We start from the raw sequence: 21,243 nt of genomic DNA, 5'->3' as shown, positions 1-21,243 counted from the left end.
TGATATTTTGGGTATCATCGTATGATCAGTCTAGTTTCCTCTCAGATCTTAGGGCCCTTGTTCTTACTCTGTCCTCATCCCAAGCTGGTAGTGTCTGCGTGTCTGCCCTGAGACACTCAACTCTGTCGAGGCGCCGAAGGCAGCCTCTGATCATTGCCACATGCCTGTTCTCTCCACTGGAATCTGAACTTTTCAAAACCAGGGGCTATGTTGCAATGTTTCTCCCACAGCGCCTGGTGCGGCACAGGCCGTGCAATACATGTAGGCTCATCATCCCTTTTGCCTCGCACCAGGTTTCTCCAGTGAAGGAGTCCTGGGCCTGAATCAGGCACCTTAATTGTAAGTGCCAGTTTGTAAGTGGCACGGTTTGTTTGGCTTTGCAGATGACGGGCCGCAAGGGGAGGGTTGTAAGCAATGATGATGGAAGCATATCTTATGAGTCAAGATCTGAACTTGATGTCCCTGTGGAAATATTAAATATCACAGAAAAACAAAGGTTTATGGATGGAGATAAGGTATGTTTTTCTGGGGTGCTTTCTTTCCTTTCTTTTGTGGGATGCTTTTCAGTGACAAGAATACTGTCCATATAGTTAGACATTTAGATTAATCTTTAGAAGGTTTTTTTCTTTTAATATGAATTGTCCCTGTTTAATGTTGTTTTCCTATATTTTTTAGTAATTGCACACAATTAATGAACATTCACATGTTTTATATATATTTTTTTAAATATTATTAAATTTATTTCAGAGAGGAAGGGAGAGGGAGAGAAATAGAAACATCAATGATAAGGAATCATCGAAGGGCTGCCTCCTATATGCCCCCTATTGGGGATCAAGTCCACAACCTGGGCATGTGCCCTGACCAGGAATTAAACTGTGACCTCCTGGTTCATAGGTCGTTGATCAACCACTGAGCCACACTGGCATGTTCTCAACTTTAAGGACATTTTCTGGACCTTGTTCACATTACTACTACCTACCACACTTAGCTTCAAGAGAGACTGGGAAATGTAATCATTCTGGGCCTCCATGAACCCAGCTAAGATTGGGGGTTCTCTAATTTAGGAAGAGGAGAGTGGGTATTGATGGCTCCCCAGTAATCTACCTAAGGACTTTATTTACACTTCCCGGCTTGTCTTTGTGCAAAGATTACCTTTTTTTCTCTTGCATTTGATACAGAATATTGCTATCATCTCGGAAGCTGCCAGCTCAGGTATTTCATTACAAGCAGATCGGAGAGCCAAGAATCAACGACGGCGAGTGCACATGACTTTGGAGCTGCCCTGGAGTGCGGACAGAGCCATTCAGCAGTTTGGTAAGGTCCCGCGTGCATTTCACTCAGCAGACGGCAGATCCACTGGGGAAATGTGTACACGTCAGTCTGTATTTATTGTCAGACATCTTAAACTCCACATACATGTAGATTTTGGAGGTGTTGTGTGTAGCATGTACCTTAAAATAGGGAGTGCATTATGAATTCATACCTGTTTTACTTATTTAGTATTTTTTCTTTCATGCCTGTTTTAAAAGATGTAAAAGAGCTGCAGTGGGACTTCATGGGGTTTGTGGCATGCTGTCCCAGAACAGGGCTTGTCAGGAGTGTCTTCATTACAGACCCTTGGGTTGATCAGGGCCTGTCAGAGCAGCTGCTGCTCATGTCCTTTTCAACCCTACAGCCTTCACTCGGGGCGCATCGCTCCTCCCCTCCTTCCATCTTCACGTCCCTGGGGCCCGGTGATTATAAACAAGAATTTGGGCAGAATCCATAGCAGCTGTGCATCAGCAACATTGTGGTTAACCAAACTGGGGCAGCAGTAGTAATACATTTAGATTTAACAGTTTTATATTTTTCCTCATTTCAGGGTTTCTGGATCCCACCTTAGTGTTAAATGTTAGAAATAGATCTCAGAATTATCTGTTTCTAGTGAACACACTCTGATTTCTTTTTAATGTGGTTACAGGACGAACTCATAGATCAAACCAAGTTACAGCTCCTGAATATGTCTTTCTAATTTCTGAATTGGCGGGAGAACAAAGATTTGCATCTATTGTTGCTAAAAGACTTGAGAGTTTGGTAAGTTTTGGAGTTGTATAGATGTGTGTAAAGGCTGGTGTACGTTACCTGTCTGATTGGAAATTTTATGCTTTGATAGGGGGCACTTACACATGGTGACAGAAGAGCAACCGAATCCAGAGATTTGAGCAGGTTCAACTTTGACAATAAGGTACATTTCAGATTTCCATCTCTGATGCTTGCAGTAGTGTGCTGGTTCGTGGAAGTGGGGGCTGTTGAAAACCTAGCAATGCCACCTCTACGGGTTTTGCTGTAAAATCATGGTTTCCCATAGACAGAAAGACAAGATTTCACATGTCGGTGAGATCTTCAGTGATCAGCTCTGCAATATAGTTATCTTTTTATTCCTAATGGAAGTAGGAATATAACACATGTTTGTGAATGAATGAGGTATGAGTTCCCAGAAGTTCTTGATTGAATGTCTGCTATGTGCAGAGGTGTGAAGTAGGCATTAGGCAGTACAGAATATGTACAAAGATAATTTGTTCCTACTGTTTTTGATTCTGTGATACAATTATAATTTATAGTATTGACTTGGTCATGCGATTGAAGAGTACCCAAATGTTAAAACTGGTTTGTTTGTTTTATTGCAGTATGGAAGAAATGCATTAGAAATTGTCATGAAGTCCATTGTAAACCTAGATTCTCCTATGGTATCACCGCCTCCAGATTACCCTGGAGAATTCTTTAAAGGTAACTTTTTTTTTTTCTTAATGTTTTATTGATTTTTTTTACAGAGAGGAAGGGTGAGGGATAGAGAGTTAGAAACATCGATGAGAGAGAAACACCGATCAGCTGCCTCCTGCACATCTCCCTACTGGGTATGTGCCCGCAACCAAGGTACATGCCCTTGACTGGAATCGAACCTGGGACCCTTGAGTCCGCAGGCCGACGCTCTATCCATTGAGCTAAACTGGTTAGGGCTAAAGGTAACTTTTAAGAATAATCATAACAAAGGAAAATGAGTATTGATAAGGAGGTACTCAAACCTGTTCTAATGTGCAGTGTTTTTACGTTTTATAAAACTTAGAAATTGGTGCTCGCTTCGGCAGCACACATACTAAAATTGGAACGATACAGAGACGATTAGCATGGCCCCTGCGCAAGGATGACATACAAATTCGTGAAGTGTTCCATATTTAAAAAAACAAAACAAAACAAAACAAAAAACTTAGAAATTGAAAGTTATTAGACACCTAAGTTGATCAATTGTAATAAACAGTTGATTTATTAAATTCATTCAAATGAAGATGCTTTTGCTCTTGATGGTGTACAGCGTGTTACTACTAGATTCATGGAGGAAAGTGGTTTGTTAGGTACATTTAAAATTACTATGTCCAATAGCCTTTAAAATGAAATTTGAAAGTTAAAGTACCTTGGTTAATAATCTGTGGAGATTGGTGGGGGGGCATAGATAAAATTGGCCATGTGCTAACAGTTGTTAAAATGGGGTAATGAGAATGTGTGTGGTTCACAGCATTTTCTTTACATTTGTATGTGTTTGGAAATTTCCATCCTATATAATAAAAGGCTAATATGCAAATCTACCGAACAGTGGAATGACCGGCCACTGTGACGTGCACAGACCACCAGGGGGCAGATGCTTAATGCAGAAGCTGGCCCCTGGTGGTCAGTGTGCTCCCATAGGGGGAGATCTCAGTCAGAAGCTGGGCTCACAGCTGGCGAGCACAGTGGCCTCTCCTGCCTCTGCTGCAGGCCGGCTGTAAGGAGCAAGGGGTCCCAGGCTGCGAGAGGTTGCAGGCCAGGCTGAGGGACACACACACACACACACACACACACACACACACACCCTGCCCCAAGTTCACGACTGTTGTGCACCAGGCCTCTAGTATTAAAAGAAAATTCTAGGTAGTGTTAAGGAAGTTCTTAGACCAATCTCGCAGATCTGTAGTATAGACTTTACCCCATAAATGTAAGTAGTTCAGTTGGTTTTAGTAGCTCAGGAAACTGTGAACATATTTTGGAAAATAGATGTAAGAAGTAGGTGTAAGATACTTGACGTATCATTGTAGAGTTAGCATTTTTCACTAGAAGGGCCTTTCCAGTTGAGCCAGTGTTTGGTGTTGGTAGCAATCCATGTTGACGTGTTAGGCGGGGTCTTTATGACCACCAACGGCATTTAACAGCTAAAGCCTTGGTCTTGTTTTTTGTCGTCTCTCTCCCTCTCCCCTTCTCTTTGAGATTACATGTTACTTAATCATCGTAAGTAATGAAAGAAACCTAAAGTGTATGGTGAAGAGTCAGCCTTGTCCTTACCTGCCACCTTCATTTCCACATACCAAGGTTGCAGATATTGACAATCTGAACAGTGACAGCCTTCCAGCATATTTTCTCCTAAACACATCTTTCCTTTTAAATGCAATTAACACTGTTTTTACAAAGTACTTTTCACTTAATACCTTACCGACATCTCTTACAAGCCAGTAGCTATAGCACTAATACTTTTTTTTGTAACTGCATAGTGTTCTGCAGCTAGCTTATGTAAGTTTCTCCAGTTATTCCATAACTGGAATTCAGTGGGCTTTCCTGTTTTTGCCATTACAGACAGTGCTGAGGTTATATCCTTGTGTGCAGGGTGCGGCAAAAGTAGGTTTACAGTTGTGAGTACTTAATTTTTATATTGTTTAATATGATTTTCCATATGAAACCTACTCTTGTAAACCTACTTTTGCCCCACCCTATACAGGTAATTTATGGGTATCGGATGGGTTCCCAATGGAGGCATTTTTTGCAGTAGAGATCTTTGTCTACACAGTTGTCATCCGCAGAATCTAGACAATTTTGAGCATGCAAATGAAAGTGCGTAAACCATGTCATCATGCTTCCTGTTGACCTTTTTCCCTCACTTCCTTATTCTATAAGACACCAGTATTTTTTAAAGCTCCATAAACTGCTCTCTTAGTAACAAAATTCAGAACATGCTTACTATTATAGATGTTGTTTTTGTTGCAAATTCTATGGGTGACAGCTGGTAGTCAAAGATCTCCACTGCCAAAGATTACTGTTGGAAAGATAAGATTTTTAAAAAATTTATTTTAGAGAGAGAAACATCGATTTGTTCCGCTTATTTATGCATTCATTGGTTGACTCTTGTATATATGTGCCCTGACCAGGGATTGACTCAGCAACCTTGGTGTATCAGTATGATGCTCTAACCAACCTGGCCAAGGCCATAAGATATTTTAATGAAATATTAAACTAGACTGTGAGGCTTGAGTATTGTAGGAGTTCTGAGTTTCTAAAGACCTCTGGGGCCTGTCGATTCCATTTAATTTGGCTAATGGGAGCTGTGGAAGAAACATAGGCTGTGTCTTAGTGCTAGAACTTGATCTACTTTGATTAGTCAGGTGACAGTTCATTTGGGTTTTGAGGTTTTTTATTATTAATTTATTTTCTTACAGATGTTCGGCAAGGACTGATAGGGGTTGGCCTGATAAATGTAGAAGACCGCTCAGGAATTCTAACTCTAGATAAAGGTACTGCTATTAGTTTTGTGTATACACATAGCTGTTGCTGTGTTAGTAAAGCCCATTTTGTTATTTATGCGTTTATCAACTTGAAGGGGAAGGCTCAAGTTCGTAACTTTCAATCCCTCGTTACTGAGTGCTCACAAAGCACTCCGGGTGGTTTCGTTCTCCTCTGGTTATTCAAAAGAGGTTCAACCTCTGTTCTGTCTCAATAGCAGCAGTTCTCATCCCAGGTTGCACGTATGATCAGCTGCCAAGCTCTTAAAAAATACTGAAGTCAGGGCTAGGGCTCAGGCATGGTTACCTTCCAAAGCTCTGAGACATTCTTTTTTTTATAAAAATGTGTGTTTTATTGACTTCAGAGAGGGAGGGAGGGAGGGAGGGAGGGAGGGAGAGAGAGAGAGAGAGAGAGAGAGAGATATCAGTGATGAGAGATAATCATTGATCAGCTGCATGCCCCACACTAGGGATTAAGCCTGCAACATGGGCATGTGCCCTGACTGGGAATTGAACTGTGACCTCTCCTGGTCCATAGGTGGATACTCAACTACTGAGCCATGCCCACTGGGCCAAAACTCTGAGACATCCTAGTTGTGCAGCCAAAGTTGAGCTTCACTGACTTCTAGCACTTAACACTTGACTAGCTAAGACTTGATGTTGGAGAAATAACATTATTATGCTAAATGAACATTTTTGTGCTAAACTGTGTTCATACTATTTTTTTTAAATATAGTTTATTGATTTTTTACAGAGAGGAAGGGAGAGGGATAGAGAGTTAGAAACATTGATGAGAGAGAAACATCAATTCAGCTGCCTCCTGCATACTCCCCACTGGGGATGTGCCTGCAACCAAGGTACATGCCCTTAACCAGAATTGAACCTGGGACCCTTCAGTCCGCAGGCCAATGCTCTATCCACTGAGCCAAACGGGTTAGGGCTTTGTGTTCATACTTTTAACAAATAAAGTTGAAGATGCAAAAATTCAGTTTGGCAAACATCCTTTGAGCATGGACTGTGGTCATGCTAGTTGCTTGAGATAGAAATTGTCTGATTATAGCTGTTTTGGGAACAGTGCAGGAGGTGTGACGAAAACTCCAGAGGAGAAAGCGAGACTTTGAACTAAGCTTAGATGAACAAAATTTGAATTGTTTCCTATAATCTTGTCGTTGCAGATTATAACAACATCGGAAAATTCCTGAATAGAATTTTGGGCATGGAGGTGCACCAACAGAATGCATTATTTCAGTATTTTGCAGACACACTCACTGCAGTTGTTCAAAATGCCAAAAAAAATGGAAGATATGATATGGGAATCTTAGGTAAGTGGGGAATTTTTTTAAAAAATTGATATTTCGAGAGGGTAAGGGGGAAGGAGAAGGAGAGGGGGAGAGAGGTACATCGTTGGCTGCCTCCTGCACATCCCCTACTGGGGATCGAGCCCAAACCCAAGCATGTGTGTGTCCTGACTGGGAACCAAATCGGCAGCCTTTTGGTGCATAGGACCATGCCCAACCAACTAAGCCATACCAGCTAGAGCAGTGGGAAAATTTTTAAACGTGTATTCCTGATAAAATGTTCTTTTTACATTTACATGCTACTTTTTTTCTTATTTAAGATCTTGGTTCTGGAGATGAGAAAGTGAGGAAAAGTGATGTTAAGAAGTTTCTGACTCCGGGATATTCAACCTCTGGTCATGTAGAGTTATACACAGTAAGTCTAGCAGTCATGTGACACTTGTGTGCTGTCCTTCTGTGATAGGCACTCACAGAAGTAAATTGAATTTAACTGTTACTGTTTCTCTTATAGATTAGTGTAGAGAGAGGGATGTCTTGGGAGGAAGCTACCAAGATTTGGGCTGAGCTGACAGGACCAGATGATGGCTTTTACTTGTCACTGCAGGTAAGACTTGTTTGTTTGTTTATTTTGATTTCAGAAAGGAAAGGTGAGAGAGATTGAAACATCAGTGATGAGAATCATTGATTGCCTCCTGCACACCCCACACTGGGGATTGAGCCCGCTAACTGGGTATGTGCCCAGACCAGGAATCAAACTTCCTGGTTAATGGATCGATATTCAAACACTGAGCCACGCTGGCAGGGCAAGACTCATTTCCTTTAGATGTGAACTATCCAGATATGTGTTTTCATTGCCAACATTGTGATTCTCATCTTGGCTTTGAGCATATTTTCCAATTTTATTTAGCTTTCTGTGGTTTCATAATTTATCACTGTAATTGTGGGTTTTTCCATTCGTGTACAATTTATTTACTATATTGAAAAGATGTTATTAATAAATAAATTTTTTAAAAAATATATTTTATTGATTTCTTACAGAGAGGAAGGGAGAGAGAGATAGAGTCAGAAACATCGATCAGCTGCCTCCTGCACATCCCCCAGTGGGGATGCGCCCACAACCCAGGCACATGCCCCTGACCGGAATCGAACCCGGGACCCCTCAGTCCACAAGCCGACGCTCCATCCACTAAGCCAAACCGGTCTCGGCAATAAATAAAATTTTAAATTTATTTTATTTTATTGATTTTGAGAGTGAGAGACATCGACTTGCTGTTCCACTTGTTTATGCATTCATTGGTTGATTCTTGTATATGCCCTCAGTAGGGATCGAACTCCCAATGACACTAACCAACTGAGCTACCCTAGGCCAGGGCAGATTTTGCCTGTTTCTAATACTTACCTTCTCTTAAATTATCTATCTTTCTTTCCGTTTTTTTCCTCCCCCAACAGCTTTATTAAAATACTTGAGCCCCCCCCCCCCCCCCAAAATAAATAAATAAAATAAAATGCTAGAGGTCCAGTGCACGAATTCATGCATGGGTGGGGTTCCTTGGCAGCTCCTGTGTTGAGTGTCTGCCCCCTGGTGGTCAGTGTGTGTCATACTTATTGGTTGGTTGCTTAGCCTTTTATGTATATAGATGTTTATGGAGTGACTGTCAGTGACGGCCTGGTTCAAGATGTAACTGTGTGCAGCGGAGTGTCTGTGATACCCAGACACAGACGCCGTTTAAATCAGGAGTCCTGCCAAGACCGGTTTGGCTCAGTGGATAGAGCGTCGGCCTGCGGACTGAAAGGTCCCAGGTTCGATTCCGGTCAGGGGCGTGTGCCTGGGTTGCGGGCACATCCCCAGTAGGGGGCGTGCAGGAGGCAGCTGATCGATGTTTCTCTCTCATCGATGTTTCTAACTCTCTATCTCTCTCCCTTCCTCTCTGTGGAAAATCAATAAAATATATTAAAAAAAAAAAAATCAGGAGTCCTGCTTGCCTTTTGTAAAGGGGCAGGTAGTTAATATTGCAGGTTTTGTAGGCCGTATATGGCCTCTGCTTTGTGCTTTTCCTCCTCCCTCCCTCCCCTCCTGCTACTGTTAAACTTGGGAGTTGCAGGCCAGACTTGGTCCACAGACCTGGTTTACTGGTCCCCGATCCAAGAGCAAAACCTCTCAAATTGGATCTGGTTCCTTGTTTCTTTGCTTGCTTATTTGAAAACCTTACTTAGATCATTATAAATTCACATGAGGTTATAAGAAAAAATACAGAGAAATTTCTTGTACACCAGTTTCCCTAATGGGAACAGTTTTCAAAACTATAGTATAATATCACAACCAGGATATCGATGCAGTTCACCAGATTTTATCCATATTTCTCCCTTAGGTGGATTTTGCTTGGTCCACAAAGGGTATTGTTTATTGTTTTTCATTTTAAATTATTGCCAGAATTTAAAACACTGGGCTATAACACAGTGAACTTATTTGACTCTACTAATTCAGATCACACTGTTATTTGCTTGAAACATTGTACTTTCATAAGTTTATCAAGTATTTTACCTTAACTGGTAAAAAGATTGAAAATGTAATTTTCACTTTAACGATTGTTTTATTAACTTTGCAGAATTATATAAACAGTGTTTCAAATCATTTGAGCCAGTAAAAGACAAAGGATCTTTAATATCCATGAAAAGCAAAATGTTGTCTTTTTATCAGTGTAAGAATGACCTTAATATAAAAACGTAGCTGCTCAGCAAGACATTCATGTTGTAGAGCAGCTGGGGAAATGTCTTCACTTTGAAACTGTTCTTTTTCTTTCAATTTCCCTTCAGAGATTATTGTTTAGTCATCGTTAATCACTCTTGAAAGCAGCGGTCGCCAACCGGTGGTCTGCGGACGGACCACTGGTGGTCCGTGAGGTCCGAAAGGTTGGCAACTGCTGGTAACTTCTTCTTCCTAGGATTTCTCTCATAAGTCTGACTTAAAAAAATTTATGTAAGTTCCATCGTTTGTCAGATGCATTCTTTTCTTCCACTTCTATATACATAGTTATGTGGTTCTTATTCAGCACTGGATTTTCTTATTCAGCACGGGATCGTCCATCACAGCTGATATCTTTCCCCCTGGGGCAGCCATTAGGGGTAGGTGGCACCTAAGGATGAGATGAACTCAGAAGCCTGTGGGTGATCAAAATCATTATCTTTGAGGTTATATTTTATTGTAACTTGAAGGAGAGTGACATTTTTTACAGCATTCGATTATGAAAAATTTTAGCCATACAGCAGAGGTAACAGAATCTTCCTGTGAAGACCCTTTGCGCCCACTCCCTTGACTCCTGCCTCACTTGTCTCTAGGCTGTTTGGGCTCTGAGTCAGGTACATGGACTAGAACTTGCTCAGTGTCTCCACTGGACATATATGCTTTTAACGCTTATTCAAACCCATTTTCTAAAGAAAGTCTTCAGCCTCCTCAGAATTCGGGTCCCAGAGCCCTCTTTTTAGAGAGACCGTGTAAAACTGTCCCGCAGCGTGTCATCCTTCTCCATTTTGTGTTCATGCTTCTGTGTTTGCTTTGCTGTGGTCAAGGGATTCCACTTGCTGTTGTGATGGCACCAAACACCAGCGTGTCGTAGAGTGAGCAGTCACCAATCTTTGTGTTTTCCCACCTTTTTAATAGATAAGGAACAACAAGAAGACTGCCATCTTAGTTAAAGAAGTAAACCCAAAAAAGAAGCTTTTCTTAGTCTATAGACCAAATACTGGGAAACAGCTCAAATTAGAAATTTATGCTGATCTAAAGAAGAAATACAAGAAGGTATTTTTTTCATTTGTGCACTATGCTATTTATAAATAATTTGTTTTGTAATAAGATTGAAAGTATAGTTATACCAGTTTTAATGTTACCTGCTATTAAGAAACCTGTAAGGTGATTATTTAAAATAGCTTGTGTTGTTAGAAAAAAAGCTTTCAGTGAAACCAGAAGTTTTTAAATAAAGGGAAGATGTGCAAGACTGAAATTCCTTCCCACCAACTCTGGCTTCATTAGGAGCTGCTGTTTATATTTTGCAATGATTTCTAGAAAAACAGTGAATGACTATGTTTTTCCTAACATTACTGTTACTAGGGGCTCAGTGCACATATTTCTGCAACTTGAACTGTGGGCCGTGAGGCTGAGGTAGGCACAGGGGCAGGTCTCAGCCCATCCTCTGTGCCCTTCCCGCCACAGCCGCTCCCACACACAGATGGCACTGGCCCCACTTGCACCCGCTGACAGCGCAGGGCGATTGGGACTAGCGCAGCCGTGGGTAAACTACGGCCCGCGGGCCGGATTTGGCCAGTTTGAAATGAATAAAACTATTGAAAAAAAAGACCGTACCCTTTTATGTAATGATGTTTACTTTGAATTTATATTAGTTCACATCAAACACTCCATCCATGCTTTTGTTCCAGCCCTCCGGTCCAGTTTAAGAACCCATTGTGGCCCTCGAGTCAAGAAGTTTGCCCACCCCTGGGCTAGCGCCATTAGCGGGTGCGAGTGGCGGCTGCTGCCCTACTCACCCCTCAGGAGCAGGGGGAGGTAGAGAAGCCCTCAGGGGCGATCGGGACCGGCACTGGGCACTGGCAATGGGTGCGAGCAGGGTTGGTGCCGGCAGCAGGTGCGAGCACTGGGCGGGACAGTGGCACGTGGGAGCAAAGAATTTTCAGTAACCACCAGAGGCTCACCCCGATGACAGTGACTGGTGCCCACCTTGGACTGGCGCCCCTGCTCACCTGCTCCACCATCACACCACGGCTGATGCCTGCCATGTTCTGTGCATGCCCTCTGGTGGCTAGCGCGTATCATAGCGACTGGTTGTTCCATCCAGTTGTTCCGCTGTTTGATCTATTTGCATATTAGCCTTTTATTGTATAGAATAGGATTATTAGTGTTACCTTAAACTTTTAGTCTCTTGGCCATTGTCACTTGGAAACAGTCCTATCTAATAAAAGAGAAGCATGGTAATTGGCGTACGACCGCTACCCTTCCCGTTGGCTAATCAGCGAGATATGCAAATTAACTGCCAGCCAAGATGGCGGCCGGCAGCCAGGCAGCTTGAAACTAATATGAGGCTTGCTTACTTCAGGGGGGCGGGGGGGGGGGCGGCGGCCTCTGAGCCTGCAGTCTGAAACATTGTAACAAATGTAGAAGATAAACAAACCCCCAGAAACCAGCTTTCAGTGAGCCGGGATCTCAGAGCTGGAGTTGATACAGTGTCTCGATTATAGAACCCAGCAGAGGCCTCAGAGCTGGAGCCAGAGCTAAAGCTGGCCCAGAATAAAAAAATAAAAAAATAAAAGGAGCAGTTGGGAGCTTCAGTTACCCACGAGCCTGAAAACAGCCCTCAGCCCCTCACCCAGACTGGCCAGGCACCCCAGTGGGGACCCCCACCCTGAAGGGTGTGTGACCAGCTGCAAACAGCCATCATCCCCTCATCCAGGCTGGACAGGCACCCCAGTGGGGACCCCCACCTTGGTCCAGGACACCCTTCAGGGCAAACCAGCCAGCCCCGCCCGTGCACCAAGCCTCTATCCTATACAGTAAAAGGGTAATATTGCCTCCCAGCAACGGGATCAGCGGAGCTGCGAGGCCTCCCAGCACCAGGATCAGCATGACGGGGCAGCGCCCAAACCCCCTGATGGCCCTGCGGCTCTGTGTGTGACAGGGGGCGGGGCCACAACCTCCCTATCTGCCCTGCTCTGTTCATGACAGGGGAAGGCGCCCCAACCTTCTGATCAGCCCTGCTCTGTGTGTGACAGGGGGAGCTCCCGAACCCCCTGATCGCCCTGCGGCTCTGTGTGTGACAGGGTGCGGCGCCCCAACCCCCCACCCCCGCGGGCCCTGCTCTGCGTGTGATGGGGTAGAGCCATAACCTTCCCATTATCCCTGCCCTGAGTGTGAGAGTGGCGGCGCCCCAAACCCCTGATCGGCCCTGCTCTGTGGGTGATAGAGGGCGGCGCCCCAACCCCCGCTTCCCCCATGGGCCCTGCTCTGCGTGTGATGGGATAGAACCATAACCTCCCCATCGGCCCTGCCCTGAGTGTGACAGTGGCGGTGCCCCAACCCCCTGATCCACCCTGCTCTGTGTGTGACAGGGGGCGGTGCCCCAACTCCCCTATCGGCCCTACTCTGTGAGTGACGGGGGAGCTCCTCAACCCCCTGATCAGCCCTGCTCTGTGCATGACAGGGGGCAGCGCCCCAACCCCCTGATAGGCCCTGCTCTGTGCGTGACGGGGTGGCGCCGCAACCTCCCCATCAACCCTGCCTTGAGTGTGACGGGGTGGTGCCCCAACCCCCCAATCGACCCTACCCTGAGCGTGACTGAGGGTGACATTGCAACCTCCCAGTCCGCCCTGCTCTGTGCATGACAGGGGGCGGCGCCCCAACTCCCCAATCAGCCCTGCTCTGAACCCAACCAGGGGCTGCACCTAGGGATTGGGCCTGCCCTCTGCCACCCGGGAGCAGGCCTAAGCCAGCAGGTCGTTATCTCCCGAGGGGTCCCAGACTGCGAGAGGGCACAGGCCAGGCTGAGGGACCCCCCTTCACCCCCCCCAAGTGCACAAATTTTTGTGCACTGGGCCTCTAGTCTATAATAATAAAAGCATAATATGCTAATTAGATTGGACAGCTGAACAACCTTCTGGATGAAGCTGGGGGTGCAAGGGCCGAGCCCTTTGCATGAATTTTGTGCATCAGGCCCCTAGTTATAATTATAACTAAGCTATTTGAAAACTGTTGCATAGGAAGGTCCTCATGGCAGAAGTTGATATATGTCCCTCAGATGCAGCCTGTAGCAAGGGCAAGGTATTCTGTATAAGTTAGCTTTACAGATCAGATTAGGCAACCATTTTGTGTAATGCAATTCTTTCCAACAGAGTTTTTGTCTTACTTTCAACAGGTCGTCTCGGATGATGCCCTGGTTCACTGGTTAGATCAATATAATTCATCTGCAGACACTTGTACTCATGCTTATTGGTCAGTATTTTATGTTTCTCATGACATTTTTCAGTGTCATCAAGATTTAATTAAACATGCCTTTACTTTAGTGCTCTCTATAAGTATATGAGCACATTATTTGCTGTTTGATGTGGCTCTCTCAGTCATCAGTGCTTGTAGGATGTGTATGGTTGATTCTTTTTTTTCTTTTTTTAATTGTTTAAAGTATTACATATGTCTCCTTTTTCCCCGATTGACCATCCCCTGGTTAATTCTTTTTTTTTTTTTTTTGTTAATATATTTTATTGGTTTTTTTTACAGAGAGGAAGGGAGAGAGATAGTTAGAAACATCAATGAGAGAGAAACATCGATCAGCTTCCTCCTGCACACCCCCTATTGGGGATGTGCCCGCAACCCAGGTACATGCCCCTGACCGGAATCGAACCTGGGACCTTTCAGTCCGCAGGCTGACACTCTATCCACTAAGCCAAACCGGCCAGGGCAGTGTTATTTTTTAAAATAAATATATTTTTGCCGAAACCGGTTTGGCTTAGTGGATAGAGCTTTGGCCTGCGGACTGAAAGGTCCCAGGTTCGATACCGGTCAGGGGCATGTACCTGGGTTGTGGGCACATCCCCGGTGGGAGATGTGCAGGAGGCGGCTGATCGATGTTTCTCTCACATCAATGTTTCTAACTCTCTATCCCTCTTCCTTCCTCTCTGTAAAAATTCAATAAAATATATTTTAAAAAAATATATATGTATTTTTATTGATTTCAGAGAGGAAGGGAGAGAGCAAAACATCAATGATGAGAATCATTGGCTGCCTCCTACACGCCCCCTACAGGGGATCAAGCCCACAACCTGGGTATGTGCTCTGACCGGGAATTGAACTGTGACTTCCTGGTTCATAGGTTGATGCTCAACCACTGAGCCATACCAACCGGGCAACTGTGTTTTTGTTTTTATTTTGAGAGTAAATTAGTGGTGTTAGAAATTAACTTAGGAAAACTCTTGAAGATAAAATATATTAAAGATTAGCCTACAAAAATCCTAAAACATTTTCTTTGAATTTTAGCAAGAAAAGTGCCCTAATACTGTATATTCATCTTGAATTAATACTGGAAAGATATTTTTATTGATGAATTGTGAAAGTAATTTTAGTATGTCTTTTTTTCATAGCTTTTAAAATAAATTTATATGCTTTTATTTTGTTTGCTGAGACCTTTTCCACTTACCCAAAGTACTATAGAAATAACTGGCAGGATTATTTTATAACCTTGCATTAATATAGTAATATCCAAAGTAAACTAATGGCTAGAAAATGACAAATGCTTAAGTGGATATAAACCCAGTAAATCAGCCATTGTATAGGGAGGTCCCAGAAATAACTAATTTTAAAAATCAGTAGTGGTAGCTCACATTGGAAAGACAATTCAGTATGTTGAAAGGACTATACTCTAAGGCACTGCCAGTAAAGGCAGGTTATTTTCCACTTGAAATTTGGGTAGACCTTGCAAGCGTTTTGTTTGAGTGTGTGTTTATAAATATTCCCATCCCCCTCTCTCCTAGGCGTGGCAATTGTAAAAAAGCAAGCTTGGGATTAGTTTGTGAAATAGGTCTTCGTTGCCGCACTTATTATGTATTATGTGGCTCAGTACTGAGCGTCTGGACAAAAGTTGAGGGTGTTCTAGCATCTGTCAGTGGCACAAACGTGAAAATGCAGATAGTTCGGCTGAGAACAGAGGATGGACAGCGGATTGTAGGTGAGTTTTTTTTTATGTTTTGTTTGAGCTCTGGGGAAAAGATCTCATTTTTTTCTTATTTTGCTTCTTACACCTTAGAATCTTACCGTCTCTTCCTGTAGTGGGGTAGAACTTGCTTTATATCTTCCTGAAGAGTTGAACAGAACTTATACCTTTGAATGGACATTGCTGATTCTGGTTAAAGTTCTGGGATGGTCTTTTATTTTATGCTGCTCTTGCCCTCCTTCCTCCTTTTCCTCAGTGGCCGTCTGTGCCGGCTCCCAGCAGGAAGCCTGCGCTCAGCCTCTTGCCCCAGGGTTGTCTGAAGTCCACCCTGTCACGTCTGTTAGCCAGGTTGAGGTGATAGCACTCAGAGCCACTGCCCAGAGGGTGGACGGGGTCCTGCAGGGCTGGGGTAGCTGTTGCCACCACTTGCTCTATCCCAGGCTCTCTGGGGATTCCCCCAGTTCTTTCCCTTTCCCACTGCTTGGTCTCTGTGTTATTTGCAGGAACCTTCCTCTCTGCAGATTGGTAGCCTGTGGCCAAAGGCAATCCGTGAACATTTTTTTCACAAAGTATTTTTGGTTGCAAGTTTTCATTTATTTGAATTAGTTGTCAACATGTAAAATCTAAAAGCCTGGATTTTCATCTTTTGAAAACACACAGCAGCTTCTCTGGAATATTGAGCCCTCCTGTTTCCACCAGGGAGAAATCTAGAGTTTCCTTACCCAGGGCATCTGCTGTCCAGTCTGCAAGCATCTGCCTGCTTCAGTCAGCATTGAGTTTGTGACCACAACTCTGTAGTCTTTTTGTTACATGAGTACCTGCCAAAGAAGGCAGTGTTTGGGGAGCTGCAAAAGATAATAGATAGGAAGGTTCTGTACTTCACTGTCTGTTCTTCCACCCAAGATACTGTGACATGAAGACACGTGTGTATGCCCAGGTATTTGTGGATAACACTGCTGAGGAATCAGGTTTCTTCTGAAAGAGCCATTTTGGTTGATAGGTATTTGTTTAGGTTTGGTGTGTAGTCTTGTTTGTTATACTTAATATTATGCCTCATTTGGAATTTGCTGTGCAGTGTAAAATACTGTGTGGTTGCTCCTCAATGCAATCTTTAAACATTCTGGTTTCTAATGGCAGGTCTGATCATCCCTGCAAATTGTGTGGCTCCTCTTGTAAATCTCCTGTCAACTTCAGACCAGTCTCAACAGCTTGCGGTCCAACAGAAACAGCTCTGGCAGCAGCGCCACCCCCAGAGCATTGCCAGCTTGAGCAACGCATAAGAACAGACAGGTTTCAACATGGATGTATCTGAAATGCTGTTGAAGCATATCATTTGCATAAAAATCAGGGACAGTTTCCAAAGAATTATAATTTTTTTCAGTTGTGCTCTCTCTAGTTAATTTTTTTTGGGAATAAGGACAAACCTGGAATAGATAGCAAAACTGAAAATCAACAGTGCCGATGGTGGTACATATGTCTTTCCTTTTGCTTTGCCCATGGTACTTCCCATATGCTCCTACTTTGGGGGAGCAGAGGGGTGTGTGCGCGTGCGTGTGTCCATCTGTTTGTTTGTTTGTGAGTTTGTTAAAGGCTACGAACCACAATTGGTTTAAAAATGCTTGGAACTTCCCAACTGGCTTTACTTAATGTTCCACAGTGCTCAGGGTTAACGCAGGTCATCCGTGCCATTGCTGTGGGAGTTCTCCCCGGATGCATGTGTTTTGGGTCTATAAATATAGAAAATATATATTGGTTTCTTTTTCCAACTTATTAAACACTAGGTCTATTAAAGCATGAAACGAAAGGTTGCACATCACACATTCAGGTTCTTTTCTAGTTTCTGTTCTGACAGTGCATGTCTTTGAAAGCATGCGTAAACAAGATTAACAGATGTCACGTGACGGAGAGAAACATTTGTAGGTGTATAGCATTGGTCACTGCATTTTTATAACGTTTATACCTGGGTATTGCTTCTAACCCCGTGACTCCTCTCCCCACCCCCATTCTCCCTGTCCCAGGTTTCTTGTTAAGGTGATAAGTACAAACATTTTTTTTTTGTGTGTGTGATAAAACTCTTAAAAGTTAATTTTAATGTATTAATAGTATTCCTAATGAGTGCTGCAAAAACGGCTACAAGCCTGCTTTTTCTCAAAATTCCATTTTCCTTAACTTAAGATAGTTAGAAAGAAGGACAACTCGGCTTCCATTTTGCAAATTATCTTTTCTTACTTTATTATCTTAGTATGTTGGTCGCTCATAAAAAAGGAAACCATACTTGAGCTGTAAAGTAGACAATGAGGAAACACTTGAGGCTTCTGCTGTATGTTTATTTCTTGTTATTATTGTTACCTAGTAACTTGAATATTGTTTAATGTGTTTGTAAGACATTGTAGAGTTTATCTCAAGCTGTTAAAAATGGTAATGTACAAATGTGAATAGACACTTATCTATAATATGGGTAAGTTTTGTTTCGCCTATAATAGATGTTTTATAAAAACAAGTGAGGGGACAATTGGTCTTTTTGTTCCTTTTTTTCCCCTTTTCTTTGCTTGCACAGGTTGCACTATTGAAAAACTGAGATTGTATAAACCTGGTCAAAAGCTGCAAGATACCAACCATCTTGTAGATGTCAAATAAAAAGTTGTTATTCTAACCAGCAGTGGACTCTTGTTTAGGCCCCACCACCTCCAGAGGTAGTCTGACGGGGCGCTGCTCAGCGTGTCTCGGGTTGTAGGTGAGAAGGTGTTGAGGGGTGAGATGCCAGTACCTGTGAGTGCCTGTCCGGCTGAGTTGTTTTCCTTTGTAACCTTTTGGACGCCTCAGCGCCAGGTGAGGCGGTGATGGTGGTGGCAAGCTGGGCTTCTGTCCTCTAGTGTTTCTTCGCGCCTGAGTGGTTGTCAGTTCAGTTGTGTCACCTTTACCACAGGTTTGCTTTCTTTGGATTCATTTATTCCTGATGCCTAAGAGACAAATGGAGAGTAATTTCTGTTCTTCGGCATATTTTGCCCAGTGGATGCAACTTTTATCTTCAGTCTAGTCCCTGTATCTCAGGCAGTGATCCACACGAATGTTGGCCAATCCCCTGTTAGGGCTACTAGCTCAACCCCTAGCCCAGAGCAGAATTGCTTTACCTGCAGCAGCCCTCCCAGGTGTCTGTTTTAAACTAGCCCCATGCTAAGGTGAAACAGCTGGGACAGGAAGCCTAACAACCTGGCCCCTCCAGTACGACCGAACAGCTGGGTTGGGGAGGGCGACACGGGCTGTAGGCCAGGTTCCCTGTTCTGTGTATGGGCACCGAGCAGGTCCCCGTGCTTCCCAGGCAGGTCAGGATGAGGTTCCTTAGCCTGCAGTAGTGGCCTCATGGTTCATGATGTAATGTTTGCTCTTGGAATAGCTACCTGATGCAAAGGGGCAGTCAGATGTTCTGTTCTTGGTAGAACAGCTTCGTTTTGCTTTTTATAATAAGGTCCAGAAGTAAGGCCTCTGAAAATTCAAATAGAGTAGACCTCAAAAAGGCAGTACTCTGCGTAAGTGGAAGGAGCCTGAGGTGCCGTTCGCACCCCCTGCATGGGGTGGCGTGCCAGAGCCTGCTGCCCATCCCCCTTCCTGGAGGCGCGCATATGACCTTTACACTGTGCCCTTAGCCAAGTCAGCAAGTTCAGGTTGGCCAACTATGGGAAAACCCAGCATTCAAGGTCCTCCTCCGCCAGAACATCAAGTCTGAAGCAGGCCCGTGTATGTCAGGATCTGAATGCCCCGTCTGAACCCAGAGCCCCGGGGATCTCTGTGAGTCCCCTTGGCCTCCGCAATGCCTTTTCTCCCTTTTTAGCAATACGACTCTGAGCACAAAGATTGGCCTTCAACCACGGGAGTGTATTCAGAGTTTACAGTGTCCAGAGCTGCTCAGACAGTACCTCGGGGGAATTAGTGTTCCCTTAAGTTAGCACCCTCCGTACTACAAGGTCTATCTTCGGTTTAGTGGGTTATCCAGATAGGTGTCAATGGTGTGAATTCCTAAAGGTATTAACCAAGTACTTTAAACACAACTTGATCAAAAAGTAAATATCCTAAGCAGTTTTCCCTTTTTGCTGCTAAATTGCAGATTCCCTCGTCAGTATCTTTACACCCGTATATAAGTTAGCAAGATCCTGCACCCAAAGCAATGTAGTAGTGCGTGTATGTATATATATTTATTGCAGTCCAATTACTTAGCACTTCAGAAACCTTTTTGAGTTGCAACAATGTACCTTTTCGTTTTATTTTGCCTCATCCATAAAAGTGAAATGTCTAGATTACCAAACTCCAGGGAAACAGCCTCTTTTAGAGACAGTTTCCTGGCGGGAGCCCCTGGGCATTCATTCGCTAATGGCTGTGATGCTGTTAGACAACTTGTGGCAGGCTTGACAGGAGAGGGTACCCGCTCAGCTTTTACAGTTGTGTAAAGGGAGCCCTTTCCCTCCCGCTGAGCAAGAGGGGGGAGAGCGATAGAACAGAAATGATGGGTGCATCCCAGGTGATAAAAGTAGGAGCAGAGGCCACGTATTTTCCTGTCGGGGCCTTTTCTTGATATGAGATTAAGAGGAAGGTCCCTATCTGAACACCCTGGTTTTTTAAAATGTACCTGAGGGATATTCAATAGTTTCTAAGAATGGTGCTGCCTGAGAGTCGCTGTTAGGCTGGGACCGTCATCACATGTTTGGTCAGTTCAGGCCTCGAGGTTAACAGTGGTAGCCACTGGGATGATGGCACTTGTTGACTCCGCTCCCTGTGTCGGGGTCTCCCTGCTAACACCGCACCCATGCACACGCACTGTGCGCTCTTGGCTGCTCGAAGTCTGCTGCTCACAGTCCATGCCTACCTGGCCGCAGCTGTGAGCAAAATCCATTTGCAGAAATTCCTCATTGGCTGCCAGTGTCTAATACAAAAGCAGTGTCTTGGAAGGGCCTGGAGGTGGAGGAAGCACATCTAGACACCTGCCACTCAAGCTAGCTAGTCATGCTTTCCTGAGGCCTCGAGGTGAAATCGAGACCCACCTTCTCATTTCATGTTGTACTTATACATGTGTACATAAGTGTGTATATAGAAATGCTGAGCTCTTTCGAATTCTGAATGTAAATATTTCTTGTAAATTGAGACCCTTACCAACTGGTGTTCCCCTTTTCCCTTCAATCCTATTTATTCTTTTCTTGACTTCCTATGCGGGGCATTGTATAAATTTTTTTTTAATGTAGAAAAGTATGAAAACTTCTTAGTTGAATTCATTCACATATTTTAGAATTCAGTTTTGCATCTTTGCTATGAATTCCAGTGTGTTTTGTGTTAATATTTTCCAATATGCGATTGTGTTTTGCATTTTTATTACAAATTTTTACTGTGTGCAATGCATTGTATTGGGGGAGGGGTGAACTTGAGTGCAATTTCTGATACTGTCATTATATGACTAGTTATGCTCATTTATGTTGCTCTTTGGAAGCTATAGTGAGCCTGATCTTTTCACATTAAAAGAAAAATTCTTCCCGAGACTTCCTTTAAGCTCCTCTAACTTCTTCAGTGCATTCGGATCACACACAGCTCCGCAGCAAACCCAGCCATTTGCAGCCTTGCGCTTTTTCAGGCCTGCGCCCTCCCCCGGGGGCAGGGGAAGAGCCTGTAACCTGCACACTGAGGTGTGTCCTGCTGCTG

General features: G+C 43.8%; 1 protein-coding gene across 1 annotated transcript in view; it reads left to right on the top strand.

Moving 5' to 3' along the window:
* Positions 1 to 18,218, top strand: part of SBNO1 (strawberry notch homolog 1) — a 48,797-nt gene extending 30,579 nt beyond the window's left edge. Inside the window, exons 20-32 of the mRNA XM_081113571.1 lie at positions 384 to 515; positions 1,179 to 1,314; positions 1,961 to 2,073; positions 2,153 to 2,224; positions 2,667 to 2,766; positions 5,496 to 5,570; positions 6,734 to 6,880; positions 7,177 to 7,271; positions 7,368 to 7,460; positions 10,515 to 10,652; positions 13,774 to 13,850; positions 15,383 to 15,576; positions 16,699 to 18,218. Coding sequence (XP_080969697.1) covers positions 384 to 515; positions 1,179 to 1,314; positions 1,961 to 2,073; positions 2,153 to 2,224; positions 2,667 to 2,766; positions 5,496 to 5,570; positions 6,734 to 6,880; positions 7,177 to 7,271; positions 7,368 to 7,460; positions 10,515 to 10,652; positions 13,774 to 13,850; positions 15,383 to 15,576; positions 16,699 to 16,841 — 1,515 coding nt within the window. The 3' untranslated portion in view covers positions 16,842 to 18,218. The remainder of the gene's footprint in view (positions 1 to 383; positions 516 to 1,178; positions 1,315 to 1,960; positions 2,074 to 2,152; positions 2,225 to 2,666; positions 2,767 to 5,495; positions 5,571 to 6,733; positions 6,881 to 7,176; positions 7,272 to 7,367; positions 7,461 to 10,514; positions 10,653 to 13,773; positions 13,851 to 15,382; positions 15,577 to 16,698) is intronic.
* The last annotated feature ends 3,025 nt before the right edge of the window (positions 18,219 to 21,243 follow it).

Source organism: Myotis nattereri (assembly GCF_964212035.1).
Source record: "Myotis nattereri genome assembly, chromosome: 19".
Taxonomy (NCBI): Eukaryota; Metazoa; Chordata; class Mammalia; order Chiroptera; family Vespertilionidae; genus Myotis; species Myotis nattereri.
Note: the sequence above shows the minus strand (reverse complement) of the source record. Positions and strands in the feature narration are given on the sequence as shown.